This window comes from Symsagittifera roscoffensis, chromosome 3, assembly GCF_963678635.1.
Source record: "Symsagittifera roscoffensis chromosome 3, txSymRosc1.1, whole genome shotgun sequence".
Lineage (NCBI taxonomy): Eukaryota > Metazoa > Xenacoelomorpha > Acoela > Convolutidae > Symsagittifera > Symsagittifera roscoffensis.
Genome location: NC_087064.1, coordinates 74,687,494 through 74,714,383, shown reverse-complemented (window position 1 = coordinate 74,714,383; position 26,890 = coordinate 74,687,494). Strand labels below are relative to the sequence as shown.

General features: G+C 36.0%; 3 protein-coding genes across 3 annotated transcripts; all 3 read left to right on the top strand.

Annotated features, from left to right (window-relative positions):
- Window positions 1-509: 509 nt before the first annotated feature.
- Window positions 510-13,281, top strand: LOC134841301 (zinc finger protein 521-like). The gene is made up of 10 exons (XM_063857194.1): window positions 510-761; window positions 2,524-2,791; window positions 4,559-4,701; window positions 5,199-5,437; window positions 6,809-6,898; window positions 7,862-8,041; window positions 11,426-11,581; window positions 11,982-12,104; window positions 12,302-12,495; window positions 12,665-13,281. The coding sequence occupies exons 1-10, from the start codon at window positions 526-528 to the stop codon at window positions 13,106-13,108; spliced, it is 2,073 nt and encodes a 690-aa protein (XP_063713264.1). The 5' UTR covers window positions 510-525; the 3' UTR covers window positions 13,109-13,281.
- A 6,033-nt stretch (window positions 13,282-19,314) lies between these two features.
- Window positions 19,315-20,175, top strand: LOC134842055 (H/ACA ribonucleoprotein complex subunit 1-like). Its single transcript, XM_063858210.1, has one exon. It carries the CDS (start codon window positions 19,320-19,322, stop codon window positions 20,034-20,036), a length of 717 nt encoding a protein of 238 aa, XP_063714280.1. The 5' UTR covers window positions 19,315-19,319; the 3' UTR covers window positions 20,037-20,175.
- A 142-nt stretch (window positions 20,176-20,317) lies between these two features.
- Window positions 20,318-26,555, top strand: LOC134841300 (eukaryotic peptide chain release factor GTP-binding subunit ERF3A-like). Its single transcript, XM_063857193.1, has 5 exons — window positions 20,318-20,598; window positions 20,841-21,677; window positions 21,970-22,205; window positions 22,656-22,887; window positions 25,886-26,555. The coding sequence occupies exons 1-5, from the start codon at window positions 20,321-20,323 to the stop codon at window positions 26,139-26,141; spliced, it is 1,839 nt and encodes a 612-aa protein (XP_063713263.1). The 5' UTR covers window positions 20,318-20,320; the 3' UTR covers window positions 26,142-26,555.
- The last annotated feature ends 335 nt before the right edge of the window (window positions 26,556-26,890 follow it).

Sequence of the window (26,890 nt, the reverse complement as noted above, 5' to 3'; positions counted from 1 at the left end):
GATCGCAAAAAAAGTTTCATTTGCTTTTAAGCTTTCTTTGTCAATGTGTAGGTTCCAGCTCATGTCATTTGAAATTACAACCCCTAATATCGATGCATTTGCTCAAAAAATTGATTCTTTGGAATTAGATGTAATTTATGAAGGTTTTTCAAATAGTCTGAAACAAGCTTCCACATCAGTTTTTTTAGACTCTATTTAAAGAAAGGAGGTGGCACCACTATTGCAGTCATTTTCCCTGCGGACCACGAGCCCTTAAACTCACCTGACGCTCAGCAAGGAAAAAGACTACAATCACTGCTTACCCCGACTTAATCAGAGCTCAGATCGAAATGTACAATGAAGTCAACACATGCACTTGGAAACTCTTATGCAGATGTGGAAACAGCACTATATATAACACACTGAGATAAATTCGTCTGTAAAACTTTTAAGGCCAAAACCGACCGCTAAATTGCTTTGTTTTAACCAGATTGCATGCAGTATTTTAGAAAGTTTTAAAAAAGAACTTTTTTTTCAGATTATTCAATGGCTGCGGGTATCTTAGGCAGCCATGAAAAGTCGTCTTCAGCTTCGGGAGAAGTAGAGGCGAGTTTTCCTGAACTTGACACGAGTTTTCAAGAAACTAATGGCGAAGTCAATGTACAATCAGACCAACAATCGGAAAGTGAGGCTTTCCGCAACTGTGCACTGGGCGTGAAACGGTTCTACTGCGATGAATGTGAATTTGCGTCCTTCTTTGAGCAAACGCTTCTAGATCATAGGTAGGAGCCCGAACTTGTATCCTGAATTTTCAAATATGAAAAGATTGAGGTTAAGAAAGAATATCTGAGTATGTCTAAATTGAATATTCGTTAGTAATCAGCAATTCTACAATCGCTTGATTTTCGTTGGCTGAGCTGAGAGTTTACGCTTTCTTTAGCAAAATTAAGTTTTCATGCACAGGGTGAAAATTTTTTCCACTCAAAACCAAGTACCTGAAATAAGAATCGGAAGTTTCGATAGAGATATCTTATTAAAGCCACTCAATTGTGATTCGAACGAATTGAAAAAAATTCCAAAAAGTTTTTGTCATGATTGGGAAAATCCGGTTTGAAATCTTCTAATTTCAGTCTATTTTGGAGCGAATGAACTAGGAGTATTATAAGAGGATAAGAAGCTTTGTTTCAAACTTTGTTCTCAAACTCCAGCAAAATTAGTTATTTTCTTTAGCGCTTTTTCGCGAAATGAAAATGTTGGTTTTTATGGTTTTTCTATATTTTTTCGAATAAAATTGTTGCCGAACAAGTTCTTTGCTTTTGTTCAGATACTTTCATCGCACCACGGACAAAATACGGCACAAGGAAGAATTACGCGAGAACTACAGGATAAATTGCTGATAAAACTATACCAAAGTGAGTCTTTCATGAAGCCCAATTAAGTGTAACCGCGGTATAATATTCCAATTTAGTAGAAAAAAGAATTTTCGTTTGATAGTCAAAAATGTCATTTTTACAACATGAAAAACCAGTTTTTGTTTGAAATAATTCTAGAACGTTTCGCTCAAATTTTTCGCCGTTGGGCTACATAAGAGACTCACGTTGGTTTAGTTGTATCAGCAATTGCTCCGGTAGTTCTGGCGTAACTTTTCATTGATTAAAACAGCTGAAATTGATCGGTTTTGGTGTAAAAGTTTGGGCTCGTCATTCCAAAGTATTTTGCACTATAATCTTTTTGCTAAAACTTTGTTTTGTCAAAATTCAACTCTAATTGAAAAAAATGCAATTTAATCGTCTTCTTAATGGAGTTTTCTTTTGGCGATTTGTATCTTAGGTCCGAAAAATCGAAAATACAATACTTGTTCCGACCATTTAAAAAATTCCGAACTTTGTATTCGGGTGTTTTAACTTTTTTTCTTTTTGTTATCCGCGCAAAATCAGGCAAAATTTATTTTTCATTTTCGAGAAAAACCGCTTTGAAATTTTGATTTTTGGTCTAATTATGAGCTATTAAGGTCAACGTGCATGCTTACAATAGCTTAATTAAGCCCTTAAAACTTAGTTTTACTCGAGCAAGTTTTTGGAGTTTTTTAGCTCCATTTTGGGAATAAAAATGTTCAAAAATTCCAAAAAGTTCTGCCAAAAGTTGAAAACTGTTTTCCAATTGGCCTGTTTGACTATGACTGTCGGTTATGCCCAGTTTCTATTTTTTTTCGTTCAGATCTTTTTATAACAGAAAAAACGACCCTACTTTGAAAAAAAAATGGTTTTTTTTAAGACTATGGTCGGAACCTTCAATGTTATATGCACAGTAATCGGTTATCCTTGTTCTATTTAGAAATGTTTGCATAATAATCGCAGGATTAGAAACGATGTTGGTGTTTGAATTCGCAACTGAAAATACTTTAGCTCCGTAAAGTATGTGATAAGTTGTTGTTTATCTTTATATTCGACTTCTCGTCAGATTTCGGTTGTTGTTCTTCGCAGAGGCTCGTATGGGGTTTCTTCGTCTGCTTGTCTTAATTTGGTCCCTGTTCTGTTTTTGCAGAATAAGTGACCATGAGGGTGGGCTTGCACATCTGTGTCAGAGATGTGACCGAAGATTCAAAGAGTTGCAAGACGTAGAACACCACATACTTGTAGAGCATCTGCACCCATCTGCTTACTGGAAGAACCACAGAACAGGAGTGAGTTTCGTCAAGCGGAAGAATTTCAGATGCGACGAATGTGGCAGTCGATTCAACCAGAGGTGGCTTCTCAACAAACACAAAAAGCTACACAAACTGCAGCGGCAGTGCGTATGTGTCGTCTGTGAGGTCGGTTTTTTTTTCATGGCAATATTTTAATCTACTTAACAATATCTCCCTATCCCTATGGTATCCTCTAAAGAATCTCTTTCCCTCTAAATAAAAACAGTAAATTTAAACTGGAGCGTTCTATCGAGCTTTCTGCAATCTGATTGGTCAAAAATTCGATGCTATTCTTCCTATTAGGGTCCTTTTCCTATTCCCGGCACCGCACATAAGCGGCAGTTTTACGGTGTAACGAGGTGTTTCATATGGTTAAGTATGAAGGCCAAATATGTTTGTAATGGGTTAATTAGAACACGTGCCACTTTTTGTAACAATCGGACAGTGTGAACAAAAATTTACTTTCGAGTTTGGGGGAGGGTGAGGAAAAAGAGCCGAAATAAGGGTTAAGTTATTTGCATTTTTCTCTTGGTTTGGTCTTGGTTTTTACCTTGAAAAACCTTGAGATTTGTTCACGCTAACTAAAATAATTTGACGGTTTGATTTTAATTTGTTTCAAAGGTCACATTCTAAATTGTTTTGCAAATTGAACGTTAATCACGCTCTCCAATACCAAATGGCGTGCATAAGGGTAGCTTGAGTCTTAATAGATCATGGCCTAAGGTTTCTCAGCTTAATAGAAAAGTATCCAATTTCTGAAATTGGTCAGGTCTTATTAAGAGTAATGAACGTAGTGAGTACTCTTAGATAGGTCTTGGAGATTTGTTTTTGGTTTTTTCAGCCAATGTCTTCAAATTTGTACACGCTCAATTTTATTTTTTCGCGGTTTGACTTTTCATTTGGCTTTTAAAGTTCACTTCATTTCCTTTGGTAAAATGAGGGAAATCGAACTGCAAAAGTGTAAAGGGTATTCATACCTAATAATGCATTCATGATTTATGAATTCACTTAGGTGTATATGCACTTTTTGAGTTTTATTTGAATTCATCTGCTTCAACTTAGATAAATTGCTCTCTCCAATTGAACGGTTTCTAGTTTTCAAAGTGGATTTAATTTTTTTGTTTCTCTGAATGACTTCTAATTTTGAACATAGGATTATATTTTTTAAGAGTCGATGAACGCAGTGAAGACTTTTATGTAGGCCATGATATTATTTTTCAGGAAAAGGCTTAAAGTTTGATGAAACTCATATTTGATTTTTCGCGGTCTGGCTTTTGATTTCTTTTCAAATTCAGTTCTTTTCCTTTCTTAAACGAAATGTGTAAAAGTCAAGAAAAACATGATCGACTTCAACTTTCTTAAAAGGATTTTAGTTTTGAGATTTCCTAGCGGAACAAAATATTACCCGTTGATCCATTTTTCTCAATTTGAGTTTATTTTTCTTTCAAAAGTGTCCAGTAAATGCTTTCCTGAAATACCAAGAGCTTCAGGTCCATGTATTTTTTTTGACTTTGTAGTTCTGATGTTGAAGTTTTTGTTCTATTATTAAATAGTTTTTTTCTAGAAACTCAAATGTTCAAGGGCTTCTATTTTTTTTGAAGCCAGTATTTTTCTTGTTTCCTTGCTTTCATTGACTCTTTTTAAACAGTCTGTTGGCTATGTTAGGATTTTTCACTGGAATAAAAGATTTATCCATTGATCCAATTTTTCAAATAGATTTTGAGAATCGTGACTGCGTGAAAACGTTCAACTGAAGGAGATCTCGGAGAATTTAGTTTTCTGTTTAAAATTGATTAAAGTTGCTCTCAATTTTAGTCAACAGCAGGCAATTAGCTTTCTGAAGTGATGGGCCTTTAATTTTGTAACTATTCAACCAGCGATGTTTTTGTTCAGCTATCATTTCCAAACGAGTCGCTGCTGGCCGACCACGCGAGAGAAGTGCATTCCGGTTATACTTCGTTGCCCTCAGACAGTGGAAATGGCAAATATTTCTTCTGCAGATGGTGCAGACGCAAATTCAATTCCGAAAATGGGAGGTAACGTTTAAAATAGTTGTTATTTGTTATTATTATTTTCCTTTACTTGGGTTGTTTTTGAGAACCGCCGTATTTGACTCCATTTATTTAAACACTTGGCCTGGAAGTTTTTCTTTGATGGCGCGAAAAATGCAAAGACTCTGAAATGATATCTTGGCCTATTTTTTTATTACAGGTTTCACTGGGAAATAAGCCCCACATATGTATAACCTTCGAGTCACTGCTTTAAAATGTGAATGAATATTTCCTAGCCATAAAACAACCCAAAAAAGCTTATAAACAGTAAATAACTAACGCATGCTTGGCATAATGAGCTGAATGTGAGTTTTGAGGTTCCTTTCCGCTCTCGTGATGATTGAGTCTTCGGTTTATGAATATGTGATCAAGTGTCATAGAGGGGTTATAGAGGTGACATAAAAGTATTATTATATGTTCCTCAGAAATAATTTAGACTATTAAAAAGGGTGTTTAAATTCGATAATGCTGACTGTTTAAAGGAGCAAACATGAGAGATGCTGCAGAGTAGTGAAAACAGTTGAATATAAAGCAGATATGTCCCGCGTTGACGAGGAGAACGATGATGATTTTCTGGACCACTTGCTAGCAGAAACATCAATGTCCATGCCATTCTCAGGGCAGCAACTGGAGTTCGACTGGGATGACAATGAACAGAATGGACCCAACAAGTTCAACATCAAAACAACTGAATTCCTGCCTCCAATGCCTACCGAACCTGGTAAATTTCCTAGAAAAATAATTGAAAGCTTGTAATAATTGAAGGTGAGTTTGAAAGGTGTGTTAAATTGTAGTTTTTGAGAGAAATGGCGACACTCTTTAAGTTGCTTACGTAAATTAAGAAGTTATCATTCGATTTTCTAAATCAGAAATTGGTTGAAAGAGCGTCACAGAGATAACGGCCTCGACGTAAACAGAGATAACGACCTCGGCCTAAAGAAAGGATGGATTTGAAAAAGACATCATTATAACGCTGCCAGAGATAGTTAGTCAAAACAAAACTAGAAATGTTTTTTTTAGGAAATAATAAATTGACTAAAAAATGATCGGTTCTTGGAAGAAAAAAAACTGTAGTTTTCGTTGTTGTAGGCGGAAGTGTGCATGCGTGCGGGACACATACAAAAAAACGAAATGACGTCTTATGGTACTCAAATTTTGTCACCATTGGTTTGACTTATTAACTCGTTTTTAAGCTTAGTTCATTTACTTTGTTGGAGAGCAAACTCTACTATCGAACAGCAAAAAATGTTCAGGTCACAAATAACATGATCGACTACTAGTTTCGAAAGTGGAATTTAATTTTTGGATTTTCCAGCGGAATAAAAAATTTACCTATCGATCCAGTTTTCTCAAATTGAATTATTTTTAGCAAAAACATGTCAATCATAAATTTTTCTAGAAGTTAAAAGAGTTTTAAGGCCATCTATTTTTTTTCTTTTGAATTTCAAAGTTGAGATTTTTTCAAAAAAAAAGTTATTTTCATGTTTATTTGCGTTCATTGACTCATTTCCAAATGTTTGTCGGCTATGTTTGTAATTTAAAATTCAAGGATTATTCTTTGCTTTTGGCGCAGTGATAACCATGCTTGAGGCGACAAAGCCTGGGAGTTTGATTCCAGTCGGGACATGCTGTTTTGCTAACAAAAGTATACGGCTATTTTACACTTGCGATTATAGACTATTGTTTTTGTCGGCTTAGTTCCAACAGAAAGATTGTTTTTGAAGGTTCGGCTTCGTTGTAGCATTCCAAAAGCCCCTAGTAAAATTTCTAATGATTCTAAGGTGTTTTTTTTTCAGGATCTATGGCTTTTTTAGGATATGGTGAATTAATACTGAATTTTGGAATATGGGCTTTCCAGGTCAGAAATAGTTATCAATTTAACAGTGAATTTATTAAGTGTAAAAGAACGTTGTGGTTTTCACTTATATAGTTCTTGATGATATTTTTGTTTTTTCAAAAAGTCTCAAAATGCTCTTATAACTACAGAAGTGCTCTAATACTTACAGAAGTGAGGGAAAAGTTAAAGAGCTGAGTACAACAGCGAGTGATCTTTTTTGTGTTACTGCATTTCAATTTGGCTTGTTCATTTCAGGGAATGGCCATAACCCAGTGTGTAACTTCTGTGACGAAGTGTTTGAGCACGAGCAATACCTCAAGGACCACGTGGAAGAAATGCATCAAGGTAATTGTGTCAAGGTAATTCAAGAGGTCGCGCGACTGGAAAGACTGGGTTTCGCAATCGCTTAAATGCATTTTCTTGTTTGAATTGATGTCATTTCTGCAAGAGACATTTTGATACCTGATATGAAGACATTCTATAATAACTTCATTTTATGATTAATATGCGTATTTGGTCCCCCTTAGTACTATTTTGAGATATCCGTTTTTGGCTTACTGACCATAAAATTTTGTTTAAAAGCGCCTTCGGCGGCAATATAAAATAATTTTGAGGGAGAGGGCTTGCCGAATAAACGCAATTTTTTGGGTCAAAGTTTTTCAAAAAGTGCCAACTACGCCTGTTTTTTGAAAAATTTGCCTGTGGCTCAGAAAGTTGGACAAAATAAGGTCTTTATAAAGATTTGGTATAGCTCAGAAAATCAGCCCACATCCTTGAGAAAATCCTAGATCCGCGCCTGAGTGCATGTATTAAACTAGCGAACTATAATGCCGATTATACTAATTTCATTTTCAGTCAATTGTACATGCTACTAAGAATGATTTTGTAGATATATTATTCTGCCAGATGAAATGTTAACCAAAAGTTCAAATTTTACTCTACTTTTGCCAAAAAATTTTGGCTTTGAAATAAATTACAAATATTGTTAGAAGTATAACAAAGAGGAGCGATCCAGCTATTTAACTTGAATCTGCCTCCTAATTATATATCACTCCGATTGTTTAAACTCAAAATCGTTTTTGATACTTGTGAGAAGAAATTGTTGTTGTACAATAACCGTCTTCGTTGAAATAGAAAAAATTTAATTTCCTTTTTCTACTCATGACACAATTTTACACCATCAGAGACATACAGATTCATTGGCTTATTTTTCACCTGAGATTTTTTTCAGGAAGTTAGGAGGTTTGAAAATTTGGGGACAGGAAAAAGCCGGAAATTGTCCTACAAATAGCTCTCGTTTCTGTTTAGTGAAAGAAAGCGTGAACATGCCTCGTTTTCCAATGATGTACTCCTCGGATAATCACCGCAATCGCATGAATGGAGGAGGAGACGCTTTCAAATACAGTGCAAATGGAGACACTTTAGAAGATGGCAGTCACATGTCAGTGTCAGACATGAAGACCGACGACATCTCATTCGACCACGAAGGTCAGGTTATTTTACGCCCTTGAGTTTTCCATTACTTGTAGAATTTTTAAATTTACCTTTCCGTTGAATTGTCATTGACGACTTTGTTGTTTGAAATATTATATCTGAAATTTAAATAATAATTTTTTTGCGACTTTTTGAATATGTTCATCGTAAATGAGTGTTTTTGGCTCACTGTCATTTGTAAAATTACTACCCTTCGTTGTATATTTCCTTGGTTTTCCTTCTTTATTCTGCTTAAAAGCTTTATTCGGCCTAAGTGGTTTCGGCTTTTTTTATCGGCTTAGTTTTTTTATTTTCTGCTGCATCAAAAGCAAAAAAATGATTGAAAGCCAGATTTCAAAATTTTAACATTTAATAGCCCAAAAATTTTTATGATATATTTTGTTTACAGATCAATTGGCGTCTACCATCTTTTTGACGGCTTAGATGCCGCTTGGTAAATACTACAAGCTCATTTCATACTGGTGGTTATGTTTTTCGACATATTGTTTTACTTAGTTTTATACTGGTGGGTTATGTTTTTCGACATATTTTTCGACAAGTTTTTCATATATTGTTTTCATTTTCCCCCAGTTTTTCCGATTTTTCAACTTGTCGAAACTAAGTTTTTCTTTTATTGTTTTCATTTTTCCCCCAATTTTTCCGATTTTCTTGTTTCTGTCTCATTTTCTATTCGCTAGGTTGCAATGATGCGCTTGCGTTGTATCGCAAGTTATGCGAAGTTCAGCTTCGCCTCTATTTAAAAGTATTATAGGCTTTTCAACCGAATTAAAGAATCTAATTTCGCTCTTTCTTTCTTTAGTAAGAGTCACTGAACGCAGTGAAGATTCTTATTGAGGTCGTGGCGACTTATCATGAAAAATTCTTAAAATGTTTTATTAACTACAGATTACTTTCATATGTATTAATGTTTTTATGATAACTTTTAGGTATCATATGTAGGATAGCTATCATATGTTTTAGCAAAAAAAAAATATGCATTTTGCTAAAATTACCTTAATTGTCCTTTCTAAATACGAACGTGACAATTTTGAGTGTCGAAATTTGATTTAAATTGTTAGATTTGCCAGCGGAATCAACAATTTACCTTTTCATTCAGTTTTGTCAAATTGAGTGAATTTTATCAAAAAATGTTAATCAAAGCTTGTTCTTGAAATTCAAAGAGCTCTAAGGCCATATTGTTCTATGAAATGGAAAAGTTGAAGTTTATCAAAAACAATTTAATTCTTTTTCAGTTTCCTTCCGTTCATTGACTCTTTTCCAACTGTCTTTTGGCTATGTTATCTATTTTTTAAACCTTTTTAGAGCTAATTTTGGCTGTTTCTCGCTAGTGTTTGCGAGGTCGCTTCTGTGTTTTACACTGGGCTAATATTTTTTGAGGTGCTTTGTGTTTGATACCACTGATGTTGAACTCTGCTAATAATGATTATTTTGTCGTGCGTTTGCTTTCTGTATACTAGCAAACGCTTGTGTTGTATTATGAGTGCATTTTTTCCAAGCAAAGCTTTTTTTATGTTCTGTTTCATTACAGTAGATGCATATAACCGAGCGCTAAATTAACAATCGATACTGAGAATATTCATACAGACCATTGTAATTTCTTAAACCATTTAAACAATCATTATCTGCAAAATAAAAGAGTTCTCCTGCGAATATTTAATTTTCAATAAATTGGGGGAGGGGGTGTTTGAAAATTGTGATTTTGCCCCGTTTGTGATACTCAACGCACGCTGTTCACGATTGTTTTTTTAACGCGTCAAGCAGGCGACTAATTAGTTCGGCTCAGCAACCAGTCAAAGTTGAATCGCGGTAAGCTAATTGTTCTTATCAAGGAACTAGACAGGAAATATATCACTGTTTTTTCAGCAGTGTGTCTGGGGGGATTTTGAAAAAATTGATTCGTTAACATTAATTTTTTTGCAGAAATGTGTCTTTGGTTGTGATCGCGCATCTTAACTTTTTTTTCAAATTAGAGTTTTCTGTTTGGCCTGAAATAGTTTTATATCATTCGGTCTCCATCATGAAAGATGCCCCCTGCTCAACATATTTTGTTGATCTTACTAGCATATTTTATTCAGCGTCAATAAACGAATTGAAGATATTTCAAGATATAAATCGTGTAAGAAGTTCGTTTTAGATTCAGTTGGCAAATGGAAGGCAAATTACTCTTCAATAAGAAAAATGAAATTGGTTAGTCCAATAAGTGGAAATCAAGTTTTACGTTTCCAATAGAATAAAAAAATCCATCGACCCAGTTTTCTCGATTTGGTTTATTTTAGCAAAGAATTTCAGTCATTAATTTTTCAAAATGAAAGAGCTGTAAGTTATTTACTTTTTCTTCGAAACTCCAAGGTTGGTAAAAAGTCAGTCATTTTTTGTTCGGTTTCCTTGAGTTCATTGACACTTCTCCAACTTGACACTTCTCCAGAGTCCAACTATCGAAATCACAGGTTCAAATCCGATCACAGGTTCAAATAGTAGTGCCGATTTTTTGTCGTTTTCTCGCTAGTGCTTGCGAAGGTCAGCCTCATCTTTGTCTTTACTTATTCATCAACGAAGTTGTTTTACATATATTTCGATTTCTTTAAGTCTCGGTGATTTTTTTTGTTTGTTTTTTTTTCAGGAAAATTTCTAAAACTTGTTCACGCTAAATTTTGATAAGGAAGGCCACCTCAAATATTGAACATAAAAAGGGCAAAGGTCACGAAACATTTGATCGACTTCTAGTTTCACAAGTGGATTTAAATTTTTAGATTGTCCACCGGAATAAAAACTTACCTATTGGTCCAGTTTTCTCAAATTAGGTTTCTTTTATTAAAAAAATGTCCATAAATTCAAAACGCTTCAAGGCCATTTTTTTTTTGAAATTCGAAATTTTCAGTTTGTCTTTGAAGTTCGAATTATGTTGGCTATTTTTTTTTCTACAATTATTAAATAAAACATGTGGTTTGTTTTTGACCTATTTTTAACACGTTTTTTGGTTATTTTTTTATAGCACATAATAAAATGCCATAGTTGCACAAAAGAGCTTGATAGTGTATGATAAACTGTGATTCAATTTTTTCCAATGCAAATTGACATTTTAAGTATTGTTTTTTGCAAATTTCTTGCGTTACTTACAAATTATTTAGCTATGGTCGCTATTTTACAGCACATTTTTGCTGCTCAAAATCTAAGCGGCGTTTTCAGCCGTTTTTTAGTAATGCAGCTTTGCTTGTGTGAACTGCTTTCCCGATTGTGGTATTAGCTTTTTGCGAAGGTTTCACTCGCCTCTGTATCATCATTTTAAGGCAGGAACCATTTCTTCTAGTTGATTTTTTCTATTAAACAAGAAGCTGCGCGAGAGAAGTTATTAACTAAAGTTTTTTATACACTGTTTAGACATCCTATCGAGTCTCTCTGATTTACCCAATCATCAGTTGGACACTACACACAATTCCATGGCTTGTTCAGAAGTGTCTTCAGCTGTTCTGATGGCCCCTCCCAAAAAGCCGCGTTTGACTGAAACAACCTCCAAGTCTGCTCCTCAATCTTCAGGTTAGTGTTGTCAAATAGTGGTGTCATTCTTTGTACCAGGTTCATTTTCAATCTCTAAAATAGAAAAGTTAATCGTGGCTAACGATGGTACTTAATATTTTTTGTAGTTCTGACTTTTTCCTTGTTATTCAAACATTTTCAACTGCCAGCAAGCTTTTTTCTGGCTAAATCTGTAATGTATTTTTTGTTCAATTGATTTGAATTGAATCATGAATAAAACAAATGCACTTCTCTTTTTATGATGCATTTTTTGAAAGTTCATCGAAATAAAGTGAACTTGGCATTATAGTTTAAAGAATTTTGATCAGTATACCAATCAATTCGTAGTATTTCAACGCATTTTTGGTTTCACACGCAATTTTCGATTTCACGGAGTTAGCAATTTTGTCAACTGTTTCAGGTCCATTGAGGAGAAACAGGTGCTTGATTTGCATGCAGTTTTTCGATAGCTTCGGGGATCTGAAAAAACACGTGTCTGACGTACACAAGCCGAAAGCCAAAAAATCCAGAGAGCCTCCATTGCGTAAGTTATGAGTAATTCTGAACGAAAATCTACAAAGGATAAATAATTATTTAAATCCAGGCGTGGATCAACTATTTTTACATGGCGTGGGTACAAAAAAAAACATTTTCCACAAACGCCTCTCTTCCCTTGCACAAATCATAGATCCACTTCTAGTTCAAAGGAAATAAATTAATTTGACGACTGAATTGTTTCAGCCAAACGCAATCAGCCGAAAAAGTGTCTAATTTGCAAGCTAATGCTACCAGACATCGAATCACTCAAGTCACATGTGTCAGCTCTTCATTCAAATCACAACACGCACCAGAATGCCTCTTCCTACGACGCACCGGAGTTGGTTGAGACTGAGGATTTGCCTGAAAATAACTTGGATGACTCATCTGTTAACGTGGTACGTTCTAACAGTATATGTTCGATTCCTAAAATTTGTTATTAAGATAGTCCGGTTTTAGAATTTGAGCTCGAAATGACCGTGCTGTTTGCACTTTTCTGTATACTAGTGTTGAACGTTCGATTGCTGTTGATGAGTTCTTAATAAAGCTTTTAATGCTTTTTAATAGGTTGTTACAGATGAAACGGACTTTCCAGACTTCAGTGAGTTCGAGTCAGCAAATCTTAACACCAGTATTGAAGTTACACACAGCGAACAAGCTAGTCCATCGGAAGTTAAGCGAACTCCCAGCGGGAAAGATAAGCAGTCGACTTTCAAGTGCAAAGAGTGCAACCGAAGCTTCAAGTACAAGTGGAATTATGACAAAGATCAGGAGATGCATAGAAAGCAGGCCGAGAAATCAAAAAAATCTGTGCTGAAAGCGTCCGGCAAAAGTTGGATGTTAGATTGTCCCCATTGCTCGGAAACATTCGTGGACAAAATAGCGAGAATTCAACATATTAAGAAAGCCCACGAAGCTCAACCGAAACACGTTTGTGATCAATGCGGAGATGAGTTTCCAAGACGCCATTTGTTGATTAGTCACGTGGAAACGGAGCATTTCTCAACCTAATTTGTGCTTTCCTTAATTTGATTTTTGTACAAATTTCTGTGTAGATTAGTTTTGATACCTTGTTTGTCTGTTGAGGCTGTAATTTGGTCTTGAAAAGAAAAACTTCACTGAGCAATCCTAAATTGTTTTTTATAAGAGTCGACGAACGTAGTTCAGACTCTTATATAGATCGTGATGGGTTTTTCGATTGTTTTTTTTTTTCAGGAATAAAAAGTTTGTCTCAAATTTACTTTTTCGAATTTACTCAAATATCCAGACTCAAATTTACTTTTTCGAATTTCAGATTTGCTTGCGAAATAAAATTTTTTACTTGGAAATGGGTTTATTTTATGAAAAAATATTTATGTTTAGAAATTCAAGAGGTTTAACAAGAAAGAGGTTTTTTTATTGTTTACTCGCTTTCATTGACTCTTTTCCAACTGTCTGTTGGCTATGTTCTACAAACGTGGTTTATCAAGTGACCATGTGCCGCGCCATGATTTGTGTTGACAACTAGATCAGTTATTTGGTAATCCAGTTTTTTTTTTCAAATTGGTAAAGTTTTTTTTCTACTGAATTTGTTATCTGGAATTTTGCCGTAAACTACTTTTCTTACAAATCTGTTAGAAATTGAGCGCGCTATATAATGGAGGCTTATTATCTTAAGGCCGTTCTCCGTAGTCTACAGTTAGAACACGCGGCTTCCCATCATAAGGTCTACGCTTCGTGTTCCCGCCTAACCTAGTTTTTTACGAGTCGATGAACATAGTTCAGACTCTTATATAGGTCGTGATGATTTTTTATTCGATTGCTTTTTTAGGAATAGTTTCAAAGTTTGTCCGGGCTCAAATTTACTTTTTCGCGGTTTGACTTCTGGCTTTTTTCAAAATCATTTCATTTCCTTTGTTAAAACGAAGGCAATCTCCACTATCGAACAGTAAAGGTCACTTAAAACATGATCGACTTCTAATTTCGAAAATGGAATTTAATCATTACACTTGCGAGAGCATGTGTCTTGTCAGATTAACCAGTGAATGAAAACTTTTGATTGTTGGTCCAGTTTTCTCAAATTGGGTTAATTTTATCAAAAAATTGTCAATTTTAAAAGCTGTTGGGCCATCCATTCTTTTCTTGGAAATTCGAAAATTTAGATTTTTTTCAAAACCAAGCAAGGAAATACTTTTCTGCTTACTTGCGTTCTTTGACTCTTTCAAATGTTTGTTGATTTTGTTGGTAAATATACAATCGAGAAACCCAGTAAAAAATAAGGATTTCGGAAAGTCTATTTATTGAATTTTTGGGTCTGTATTAGAAGTTTTTTAAAAACTACCGAATCAAATCTGAGAGTTCAATCGAAAGAAATGTTTGCAAGAATTTTTCCTGTAAAAGCGGTGAATCATTGATTTTTTGTAGGTAAAATATTATGCCCTTGGGAAAATTCCAGTGTCTCAAAAATTTTCTCTTTATATTGATTTTACAAGAGAAACAAATAATTTTTTGAACAAAGTCCAATTTTTGAAATTTCGAAATTACTCATTTCATCCTTCATCAGTTTAACAAATTCAATAATTTCAAACAGGTACCTCCAGTTTTAGATAGGCTACTAGTTTTTTCCAACTTTATCTCTTTTCGACTTTATTATTTTTTAGGTTTATTTTTTATCGCAATTGGTGCGAAGCTCCGCGTCGCCTCTTTGTTTTTGCTTTTAGAGCTATATTTTGCCTTTTTCTTACTAGTGTTCGCGAAGCGCTGCTTTGCCTCTGTGTTTCAACTATGTTGGCTATGCTTAGCACTTTAAACGAGTTAAGTTGATGGCTTTTAGTTACATTTGTTCCGAGGCTGTTTGCAATTCAGGTACGTATTTTATTTATATTTGTGATTAGCATGCTCTATCAAACCGGAATGTCGACTTTTTTTGCAACTTGTTTAACAGAATCAATTGAATCACTTGATACCTTGGTTCATAACGAAGTCAAACTTCTAAGCGTGGAATAAGCACACTTATTCTGGGGGTAACTAATACGCCTGGGACAGCAAGTTCCTGGGTTCGAATCTGAGCAAGGCCTGTTTTTTTTTCGGTGTATTATTTGTCTGCTTATGTTATTTTTGGAATTGGATTTATTTTATCAAATAATATTTTTTTTCTAGAAATTCAGAGATTTAAGGGCTTCAATTTTTTGTCTTTGAAAATCGAAAGTTGAGAATTTTTCAAAAAAAAAAAACAAGTCTTGTTACTTGTTTACTTGCGTTCATTGACTCTTTTCCAACTGTTGGCTATGTTTTTCAACCGTGGTTTATTAAGTGACCATGTGCCACTCCATGATTTGGGTATGGGTTGACAACTAGATCAATTATTTGGTAATCAAGTTTTTTTTCAAATTGATAAAGTTTTTTTCTACTGAATTTGTTGTCTGGATTGTCTGGTTTTTTTTCTTACAAGTCTGTTAGAAAATGAGATCGCTCAATATCTTAAGGCCCTTCTTACCTGGTCTAGAGTTATAACATACTCCGATCATAAGGTCTGCGCTTCGTGTTCCAACCTAACCTAGTTTTTTACGAGTCGATAAATGTAGTTCAGACTCTTATATAGGTCGTGATGATTTTAGTCGATTGTTTTTTTAAGGAATATTCCTAAAGTTTGTTGAGAATCTTATTTAGTTTTTCGCGGTTTGACTTTTGATTTCCTTTTAAAATTAGTTCATTTCCTTTGTTAAAATGAAGACAAACTCAATTATCGAACAGCGAAGGTCACTTAAAACATGATCGACTTCTAATTTCGAAAATGGAATTCAATCATTACACTTGCGAGAGCATGTGTCTTGTCAGATTAACCAGCGAATAAAAACTTTTGATTGTTGGTCCAGTTTTCTCAAATTGGGTTAATTTTATCAAAAAATTGTCAGTTTTAAAAGCTGTTGGGCCATCCATTCTTTTCTTGGAAATTCGAAAACTTAGATTTTTTTCAAAATCAAGCAAGGAAATACTTTTCTGCTTACTTGCGTTCTTTGACTCTTTCAAATGTTTGTTGATTTTGTTGGTAAATATACAATCGAGAAACCCAGTAGAAATAAGGATTTCGGAAAGTCTATTTATTGAATTTTTGAGTCTGTATTAGAAATTTTTTAAAAACTACGAATCAAATCTGAGGGTTCAATCGAAAGAAATGTTTGCAAGAATTTTTCCTGTAGAAATGGCGAATCGTTGATTTTTTGTAGGTAAAATATTATGCCCTTGGGAAAATTCCAGTGTCTCAAAAATTTTCTCTTAATATTGATTTTACAAGAGAAACAAATAATTTTTTTGAACGAAGTCCAATTTTTGAAATTTCGAAATTACTCATTTCATCCTTCATCAGTTTAACAAATTCAAAAATTCTAAACAGGTACCTCCAGTTTTAGATAGGCTACTAGTTTTTTCCAACGTTATCTCTTTTCGAATTCATTATTTTTTATGTTTATTTTTTATCGCAATTGGTGCGAAGCTCCGCGTCGCCTCTTTTGTTTTTGCTTTTAGAGCTATATTTTGCCGTTTTCTTACTAGTGTTCGCGAAGCGCTGCTTCGCCTCTGTGTTTCAACTCTCTGTTGGCTATGTTTAGAATTATGGCTTTTAGTTACATTAGTTTCGAGGCTGTTTGCGATTCAGGTACGTATTTTATTTACATTTGTGATTAGCATGCTTTATCAAACCGGAATGTAGACTTTTTTCGCAACTTGTTAAACAGAATCAATTGAATCACTTGGTACCTTGGTTCATAACGAAGTCAAACTTCTAAGCGTGGAATAAGCACACTTATTTTGAGGGTAACTAATACGCCGTGGACAGCAAGTTCCTGGGTTCGAATCTGAGCAGGGCCTGTTTTTTTTCGGTGTATTATTTGTCTGCTTATGTTATGTCGGCTTAGTTGCCACGTCTTAGATTTTTTTACTGAATGCAGTTTAATTTAAGCAGCTTTTTGTTTTCATTTACTCCTGCAATTTGTAACCTTGATTTTGTATATTTTCTTTTTTTGTTGTTTAAAAAAACTTTCGGACAATTAGTTGTCTGCTTATCTGTTGCCAGCTTAGTTGTAACGTCTTTGAATCGTTTTTGTTGCTGCGCGCATATTTTCTTGCTGTTGCTTTTAGTGTTTGAATTACTCCTACAATTTACTCCAGTAATTTTACTTACCTTGACTTATTTTCTTTGTTCTTTTTTGTTCTGGTAGAAAAAAATTCGTCGGCCCAAATTATTTCGGCCTAATTTTTGTCGGCTTAATGACCTACTTTTGGGTCGTTTCATGGCAATCACAATTTTAGGGTTCTTCTCAGCACTTTTCATATTGGTTTTTTTTTCCAATCGTTTGTTGAAATTTCTTTTTTTCGTTCTGGAAAATTATTTCCCAATAAATTGGAAAAATTCAGTTTTTTTTGGTTTCAAAAGGGGTATCATTTGTAAGGCCGCCTACTCCTTTGTGTGCCTGCATACTCCCCTATAGTCTCTTGTCACTTAACCCCTCTGTCTACAGCCTTCGAAATAGTCTGTGGGGGAATATTTGACCCATATTTTTGATTTTTTTTGTTTTCTCGAAAACTATCCCTCTTGATAAGAATAGTGTTGAAAAATTCTCTGCAGAAACGGCTACACCCATTTTTTTAAAACGTTTATTTATGGCCCTCGGAATAGTCAAATTTTTGACTTTTGAGCGTTTTGTGAATTTTTTTGACTTTTTTTTAGAAAACTGGCCTCTGAAATCTGATATTGTGGTTTCAATAGAGATAATAGGTAGTGGGAAGCTACCCTGACTTTTGGGCCAATCACAAAGTTTTTACACAAAAAATTATCGCCCTCGGAAAAGTAAAAATTTTAATTGTTTGGCCGTTTAAACTTTTTGAATATTCGCGAAAACTACCCTGCCAAATCTGAGATTTTGTTTTCAATTCAAAGGACGGGTTGTGAAACCTCTTTTGCTTGTGCGAACACACCCGATTTTTTCTGACACCAAAAGTTATGGCCTCGGAAAAGTCAAAATTTAGATTTTTTGAACTTTTTGTTAAAGTTATGACTTTTCTCGAGAGCTACGCACTCAATTCTGAGATTTTTGTTCAATTAAAATCTTATATTGAGTGAATTCCTTCTGCATAAGCGGCTACGACCCCATTTTTCACACAAAAAGCTATGATTTTGGAAATGTCAATTTTTTTATTGTTTGTTGACCTTTTTTTGGACTTTTCTCGCTAACTATCCTGCCAAATCCATTATCATAGCTTTAATCAAAACAACAGGTTGTTGAAAGCCTCTTTTATGTTTTGCTATGCCCAGTTTGTTAGAAAAAAGTTGTAGCCTTCAAAGAAGTCAATGTTTTGAAACTTTGACAGTTTTTTGGAAACTTGTTTTTACACGAAAACTACGATGACAATTCTCAGGCTCAATCGAGGTGTTCAATCGAGAAACTCGGTTTTGGGAATCATTTCTGCTTAAACGGCCACAATTTGCTTTTTGCAGAAAAAAAGTTATGAATTTTGAAAAGTCTTTTGACCGTTTTTTTGACTTTTTGATCGTTTTTTAGAAATTTTTCGAATTTTCTTAAAATTTACTCAATCATATCTGAGATGAAAAGATCAATTTAAAGAACCGGTTGCTATAATTGTTCTTGCAGAAGCAGTGACTCCTTAATTTTCTGTGTGAGATATGTTATCTCCTTGGGAAAATTGATTATCTCAAAAATTTTTGCTCCTCTTACTTAAGTTCAACTTTTGAAACCACTTGTTTCGTGCCGCATCAGTATAGCAATTTCATTTAATATCAAACACGTATCTCCAGCTTCAGCTGGACCGCTAGTTGTTTTTTTTATCGAGACATGAAATTTTTGGTTCCCCTAGTTTTTTTCAACATTTAAAGGTTTTTTCGACTTATGTTTTTTCTATGTTTGTGTTGTAGCGCAAGTGGCGCGAAGCTCCGCTTCGCCTCTGTCTGATACGTCTGGTTTTGAATATTGGTGTCTTAAGTTTTGGTTTTGAATATGGGTGTCTGACAGTGTTCTTTTTCCTTAAAATATCTGCTAAAAGCTCTTATTAGTGAAATTAACAGTTACGACTTTTTGAGTTATTCGTTTTTTTGCTTTATATGCGCAGTGCAACTTCACCTCTGTCTAATAGACTAGAGAGTTTAAGATATTTAAGAAATTGATAGTATTTTTTTTTACTTTTTAGGACTGCATTTGTTTTAAGTGTTTGCCACATTTCAGAGGTGAACATGGGATATGACAGAGGAGGCGGAAGAGGGAGAGGAGGAGGAGGTTTCCGAGGAAGAGGGGGTGACAGGGGCGGCGGAGGGGGATACAGAGGCGGTGGTCGAGGGGGCTGGCAAGACATGGGACCCCCTGAACGAGTGGAATTCGTCGGAACTTTCATACACTCGGCTGAAAATCTGATGGTGTGCAAAGCAGCAAATAATGAAAAAGTGCCATTTTTCAACGCTAATATTTACACAGAATCAAAACAGCAGCTTGGAAAAATAGATGATGTTTTTGGTCCGACAGCAGATTGGATGTTTTCAGTGACACCTGTGGAAAACGTGAAAGCGAAGTCGTTCAACGCAGAAACCAAATTGTACATCGATCCCTATAAACTGATGCCAATTTCAAGATTCACAAATCCAGCACCTAGTGGTCCGCGAGGCGGAGTGGGAGGACGAGGTGGAAGAGGAGGCCGCGGAGGAGGGGGTCGTGGACGCGGTGGCGGTGGAGGTTTTGGCGGCCGAGGAGGTGGAGGAAGAGGTTTTGGGGGAGGAGGTCGAGGTTTCGGAGGCGGCGGTGATCGAGGCGGAGGAAGAGGTTTCGGGGGAGGAGGTCGAGGTTTTGGAGGAGGCGGCGGCGACCGAGGCGGAGGAAGAGGTTTCGGTGGAGGTGGCCGAGGCGGCGACAGAGGCGGGGGAAGAGGTTTTGGGGGAGGCCGAGGCAGAGGCTCCTGATCCTCGCTTCAGTGCAAAATCCAAAAACTCTTTAAAAATCTCTCCTCATTGTGCAGATTGTTTTTGTTTTGTTGTATTGCATTTTTGTGCTATGAGTATAAAAATGTGTTTCCTATTTAAATTGACAAATTCTGCCTTGTTTCTACTGATCGCAATGAATAGTTTTAGTTCGCCTCGATTCAGAAGGCATGACTTTCTAAATGATAGTTTAGATTCAAATTTGTATTTGCTATGATTCGCCTTGTAGTATTTCACTAAACTACATCGCTTGTTTTTAGATCTGAATGTCTGGTATGAATGGAGACATGGAGTCTCAGTTTGGGGGACTGAATGTGAACGCCGCAGTTTTTGTTCCATCTTGGGGACCCCCACCACCAGCAGTCTCATCACCGCAACAACCGCCGCCGCCGGAACCCAGTCAACAAGTGAATGGACTGAGCAACGGACAAGCTAAGATGCAAGAGGCCCCGGACGATTGGGATAGGATGGACGATGATCCAGCTAAACCACTTGATGAGGATACCAATGAAAAAATGGTTGTTGAAACTGCAGCCGGAGACAAGTACGTGACGTGTACTTTTGATTTGATACCAATTTAGACCTCCTTCATTGGACACATCAGGCATAATCCCCCCCACTGTGGTCTGTCGAAAAGATTAGAAATTTTTAAGCTGAGGTGTGCACCATATTGACTTAACTTTTTTCACCTCAACGACAGGTTAAATGATTGCATCTTTGTGATGTGCTTTAACTGTCTAATAAGAATAATATCCTTAGCTGTATGGGAATATTGGTGTATTTTAGCCAAGCAGTAGATTCCGTGCTCTCTTCAGAGTGTTCTGAAACGTCAATCAAAAATGAAGAATCCCCAGAAGTCGAGGAGACCACAGCCGTGAAGTCGGTACCACAGATCCCAGTGCCACCTAAAGAGGCTGTGGCACCCCAGAAAGAACACTTAAACTTGGTTTTCGTCGGACACGTAGACGCTGGCAAGTCTACACTCGGTGGACAAATCATGTACCTCACAGGAGAAGTGGACCAGCGGACTCTGGAAAAGTACCAGAGAGATGCCAGGGACCAAAACAGAGAATCTTGGGCTCTTTCCTGGGCCTTAGATACAAATGCGGAGGAACGGGAAAAGGGCAAAACTGTGGACGTTGGTAGAGCTAGTTTCGCAACAGAAGCCAAAACATTCACAATTCTGGACGCACCAGGCCACAGAAGCTATGTTCCGAACATGATTGGAGGAGCTGCACAAGCGGACGTTGCAGTTTTGGTTATCTCGGCTCGAAAAGGAGAATTCGAAACCGGGTTTGAAAAGGGAGGTCAAACGAGAGAACATACAATGTTGATTAAAACAGCCGGAGTTAAATATGTAATTGTGGCTATAAATAAAATGGACGACCCAACTGTTGAATGGAGCGTGGAGAGATACGAAGAAATAGTAAACAAACTGACGCCTTTTCTGAAGAAGTCTGGATTTAAGAAGGACGATTTCCACTTCATGCCTATTTCTGGACTCACTGGCGTCTTTATTAAGGACATGCCGTCCCCCAACCCCTTCCCGCACTATGATGGGTCATCGCTCCTCACTTTTCTAGATGACATGCCCAAAGTTAAACGTATGGACGGGCCTCTAAGGTAAAAGTGTAACAATATACGGTTCATTCACTCATTTTTTCGATTGTCAGTTTATGCAACGCTTCGTCTAATTTGACTTGTAATTAGGAATCATGTAAGGTATGAAGTACCTGTTTCTCTTTGGACATGATAGATTTGGTAACGAAAAGAATCTTCAAATTAGTTCCATTTGAACAATTTCTTTCAAATGAAGCCATCCAGTATTAATTGACTTTGAATCTACTTTGTCATGAGGCTCAGTGATTGCTCTTCTGTTAGACTACATTGATCCATATTTTTCCATTTTGCTCAGATTACCTATTGCGGGCAAGTACAAAGACATGGGTGTGGTGGTCTGTGGAAAAATAGAAAGTGGCTTCATCAGTTTGGTGGCAGCCGCGAAGGGCACAGCGGGTCTGGGGGCAGTGGGCAAGAGTGAGGTGGTGCTGATGCCTGCGAGGAAGGAAGTTAGTGTGCTGAGCATATTCGCAGACAAGGAGGAGACAGAGATGGCCTACACTGGCGAAAACGTTGAGGTCAAACTCAAAGGTCAGCGCCATGAATCAAAATCCTCTTCATTAATCAACATTTGGATCTGTTTAATGATCTGCTACTACCAATTTTGTAAAATGGAGGAAAATGTATCGTAGCTGTTTCAAAAATTGTGCATATTGGGTCTGGTAAACCCCTGGAAAAAGGGGATTTTAAGTCTGAAGTCTGTTTAAGTGTAAAAGAATGAAGCGAATTTTTGTTTTTTTTAGGACAAAGTTACTTTCTTTCCGCAGGCACTAGACTTTATCCCCGGGTACTCGACTTTGTATGAGTCAATGAACCTTAATACTTTTTTCAGGAAAAAGTCTAATAAATTGTTCACGCTCAGTTTCCTTATTTTTCCTTGGCCATAGTTTTTGTAACATGCATTCGTTCTGCAAGGAGTTATGTCTTAGGCGTAAGAAATTGTTCATTGAATAAAATATAGATCGATCACGTGTTGTGCAGGTATTGAGGAGGACGAGATCTCGAACGGGTTCATGTTGTGTGACAAGTCAGATGTGTGTCACGTGAGCAAGAAGTTCGAGGCACAGATCCACATAGTGGACTATGAGTCCATAATTGCTCCTGGATTCACATGCATGATGCACTGCCACACGGCCATCGAGGAAGTGGTTTTCAAGACATTTGTGTGCAACGTCGACAAGAAGACAGGCAAGAGAACCGACACCAAACCGCGGTGAGAGAACTACTAGAATACTAGAATAATTGGTAGCAAAAAATGGAACAGACAGAATTGATTAAAAAAGCAATATGTCAATCTATTATATATTTAAATGCGGGCTTTACTATCTCGCCATGTTTAAGTTTTTTCAACGTATTATTTTTCTGTCAGGGTTTCCCCGGATGTTGCGATTTCGGCCTGCATATATCAATAAGCAATGAGGTTACGAGATACGGCAATTTTCGAGATTTTTCAAAAATTTCTATAAAAATTTAAGTTTCTGAAAATTTGAAATCGGCAACCCTGTAGATGGGGATGTCAGGTAGTCTCAGGGGTTGCGAATCTTGCCTCCAAATCTTACTTCTCAAATCCTTGTAGTTTTCGAGATATGACGTTTTTTTATGATTTTTTCAAAAAATTTCAAAAAACTTAAGATTAAAAAAAAAAAATCGAAATTTTTGAAGATATCAATCCTCTAGTTGGAAATTGTAAGGGTACTCTCAGGAGTTGCGAATCTTGTCTCTGAGTATGACTGCTCAAATCCTTGTAGTTTTCGAGATTTGATGTTTTTTAGGACGTTTTTCAAGATTTTTAAAGTACTTAAATATAAATAATTTCACAAAATTTGAAGTTCCCACCTCTATAGTGAGGCTCTGTCAGGGTACTCCCAGGAGTTGTGAATTTTGTCTCAAAATATGACTGCTCAAATCCTTGTAGTTTTTGAGATATGAAGTTTTTGTGATTTTTTTTTTCAAAAAGTTTTAAGAAAACTTAAATTTAATTTTATTTCTTTTAAATTTGAATTTCCCAACCGTTTAATTTGGAGCTGTCAAAGTGGTCTCAAGTGTTGCGAATCTTGCCTCCAACTGTGACTGCTCAAGTCTTTGTAGTTTTCAAGATATGACGTTTTTTGTTATTTTTTCAAAAAAAAATTAGAAAACTTTAATTTATTTTTTCTTCTCCAAATTTTGAAGTTCCTAACTCCCTGTAATTGAGGACTGTCAGAGTACTCTCAGGGATTGCGAGAGATCTTGCCTCCATATTTGGCTGCTCAAATCTTTTGGTTGTATGACGTTTTCGAGCTTAAACGTTTTTTTATGGTTTTTTCGAAAAAGTTTTTTTATCTAAAACTTAGTTTTAAGTTTCTCAAAATTTGAAATTCCCAACGCTGTAGTTGGGTACTGTAAGAGCTTTCTCAGGAGTTGCAAATCTTGTGTCCAAATGCTACTGCCCAATTAGTTTTAGATTCCGAGATGTGATGTTTCTTCATTTTTCACAGATTTTACAGTTTTTCAAAGAACTTAGATATCAAAAACTTTAAGTCCCCACCTCTATAGTGAGGTTCTGCCAGGGTACTCCCAGGAGTTGTGAATTTTGTATTACCTTCGTTTATGTCAGGAGTTACAAATCTTGCGTTCAAATGCGACTGCCCAATAAGTTTTAGATTCCGAGATGTGATGTTTCTTAATTTTTCAAAGATTTTAAAGTTTTTCAAAGAGCTTAGATATCAAAAACTTAATGGTTTTTAAAAATTTGAAATTACCAACCCTTTAACTTGGTGCTGTCAGAGTACACTCAAAGCATGCTGATTTTTCCTCAATTTTTACGGTTTTTTATGAGATGTTAAAAATTCGAAGCACCGGAGGTGCGTTACACGCTAGTTATGAGTGAATTCTTCTGGAAAAAACATTTTTAGGTGACCTTGAGACTTAGTTGTTGTCTGAAAAATGAGCTTTTGCATGCAAAAGATCAAATTCTGCTTTTATTTATTTATTTTGGTTCAATTTTTTTGCAGCTCTCGATATTGAATGCAGTTATCCGCGCTGTGTGCTTGAAAACGCACAAAATTTCACAGTGCATAATGAGTTTGAATTTTAAGCTGAAGTACTTCAGCTGTTATCCGTTGAGAGCGGATCAGCTTTTTTTCCTTTGCATGATGTTTTTTTTTCATACGCGATCAGCTTTGTGTTACTACGAACCTTCTTTTTTTTCAAACCTAGATCGCAATTAAAAGCGTTCACTAATTTGGAATTTTCACCGTAATATTGGAAATTGCATGGCATCTGTTTTGTTTGTGGCTAGTGTTTGGTGCTTATAAAGCGTCCGTGAGTTTTTGATACTCTTTATCTCCAGGTCGCATGTTCGAATCTCAGACGTAGTCGAATTTTTTACTAACTCGAGGCTTAATTCTAATTTTTCCTGATGCTCTTTATAGAGCTGCTTTTTGTCTTGTTCTCGCTATTGTTTGCGAAGCGAAATTTCGCCTCTGTGTCATTTTTCAAATAAAAAACATCAGCTTGCTAATTTTTCAAAAGCCACTCTCCAAAATAACAGCTAATGGTAGTCAAGGCTGCTGATTCAAGTCGTAATTAAAAACTAGCAGATAAATATCAAGCAACTTTCTTGCTAGCTTAAACTTTTGAGGTCGTGAATGTGATAGGAATGAATGAAAGGGCCACAACATCTTTGTTTAAGAGTCGATGAAAGTAGTTCAGACTCTTATATTGGTCGCGATGATTTTTTAATTTTTTTTCAGGAAAAGTCTGAAAATTTGTTCAGGCTCAAATTTACTTTTTCGCGGTTTGACTATTGATTTGTTTTGAAGTTTAATTCATTTCCTATGTTAAAACGAAGGTAAACTCCACCATCGAACAGCAAAAGTGTAAAGGTCACAAAAAGGTGATCGACTTCCTGTTTCGAAAGAAGATTTAATTTTCAGATTTCCCAGCGTAATAAAAATTTATCTATTGATCCAGTTTTCGCAATTTCAGTTATTTTAATCAAAAAAGTGCCAATGATAATTTTTTCTAGAAATTCAAAGAGATTTAAGGGCAGCTATTTTTTCTTGGAAATCAAAAATTGGAGTTTTTCCAAAAAACGAGTCAATTTTTTTCTGTTTAATTACGTTCATTGGCTCTATTGCAACTGTTTGTTGGCTATGTTTTAACTTCATATGTTCCGTTTATTTTGTGTGATATTTTGTGTGTAACGTTGTTTATATTTTGTGTGTTAGTTTTGTGCGGCAAGACGGTATAGTGGTGGCAGTGATGCAGGCCAGTCGTCCAGTGTGTCTGGAGATGTACAGCCAGTATCCCCAGATGGGCAGATTTACACTGCGCAGCAACGACAAAACCATCGCAATGGGCAGGGTCGAGAGACTCAGCTCCAAGTCCAGTTCCAACACTAACAACAACAACGCCTCATCATCCGCACAGCAGAATAATTCAGACTCCAATCCCTCCTCATCGAATAGCAATGCGGCCAATTAGAATCGAGCCAGCTTCGCTGTCGTTTCAGGGCACAATTCCAATAAAATCATTTTTTTAGGCTCGTTTGAAGAGCACGGACATAGCATGCGTTACACGATCCTCGTGCCTTTATGTCAGTGACTTAGTGTTATAATTTAGGAACTTAAAAAGTACAAGTTCCTATGTTATCTGCTTTCCCTGTTCCGATTGATAATAGCTGACAACATATTTTTTGCCCTCCGGCTTGATTTAATTCGCTAATTTGCTATTCGGGTGTCATGGTTTTTTTCGATATTTAAACGAAATATATTTTGCGTTCGATAGAACCGAATGAGAACTGGAATGATAAAGACGCTTTATTATCTGCATAATTATCAATTTTCTGTTTATTTGCGCTTTGTTTTACCATGGATAATTCAGCGTTTTTCTGATTGATTTTTAACTCCGGCTTTGGTAAAGCTGCTGAAAACTGTGGCCTAACTCATCTTTGCTACATATGAGTTGTTGAGCAGTTAGGATTGGAAGAGCTTCAAAAGGCTTAAAGTTAAAGCTTATTCACACTGCGGAAATTTGAGTATCTGGAAGGCGTGCAATTTCGAATCAGATTGAATCATATTTAAGAATCAGATTGAGTGTAAATGATTAGCCACTTTTCATTTTCTCCAATTATTTCAAACCAGGGGAGGATCTAGGGGTCTTGCTTTACTGCGCTGGGGAGCTTTTTATAGAATTTATTTTCCTTTTGGGTCGACCAAATGTTTTTCCGAGGT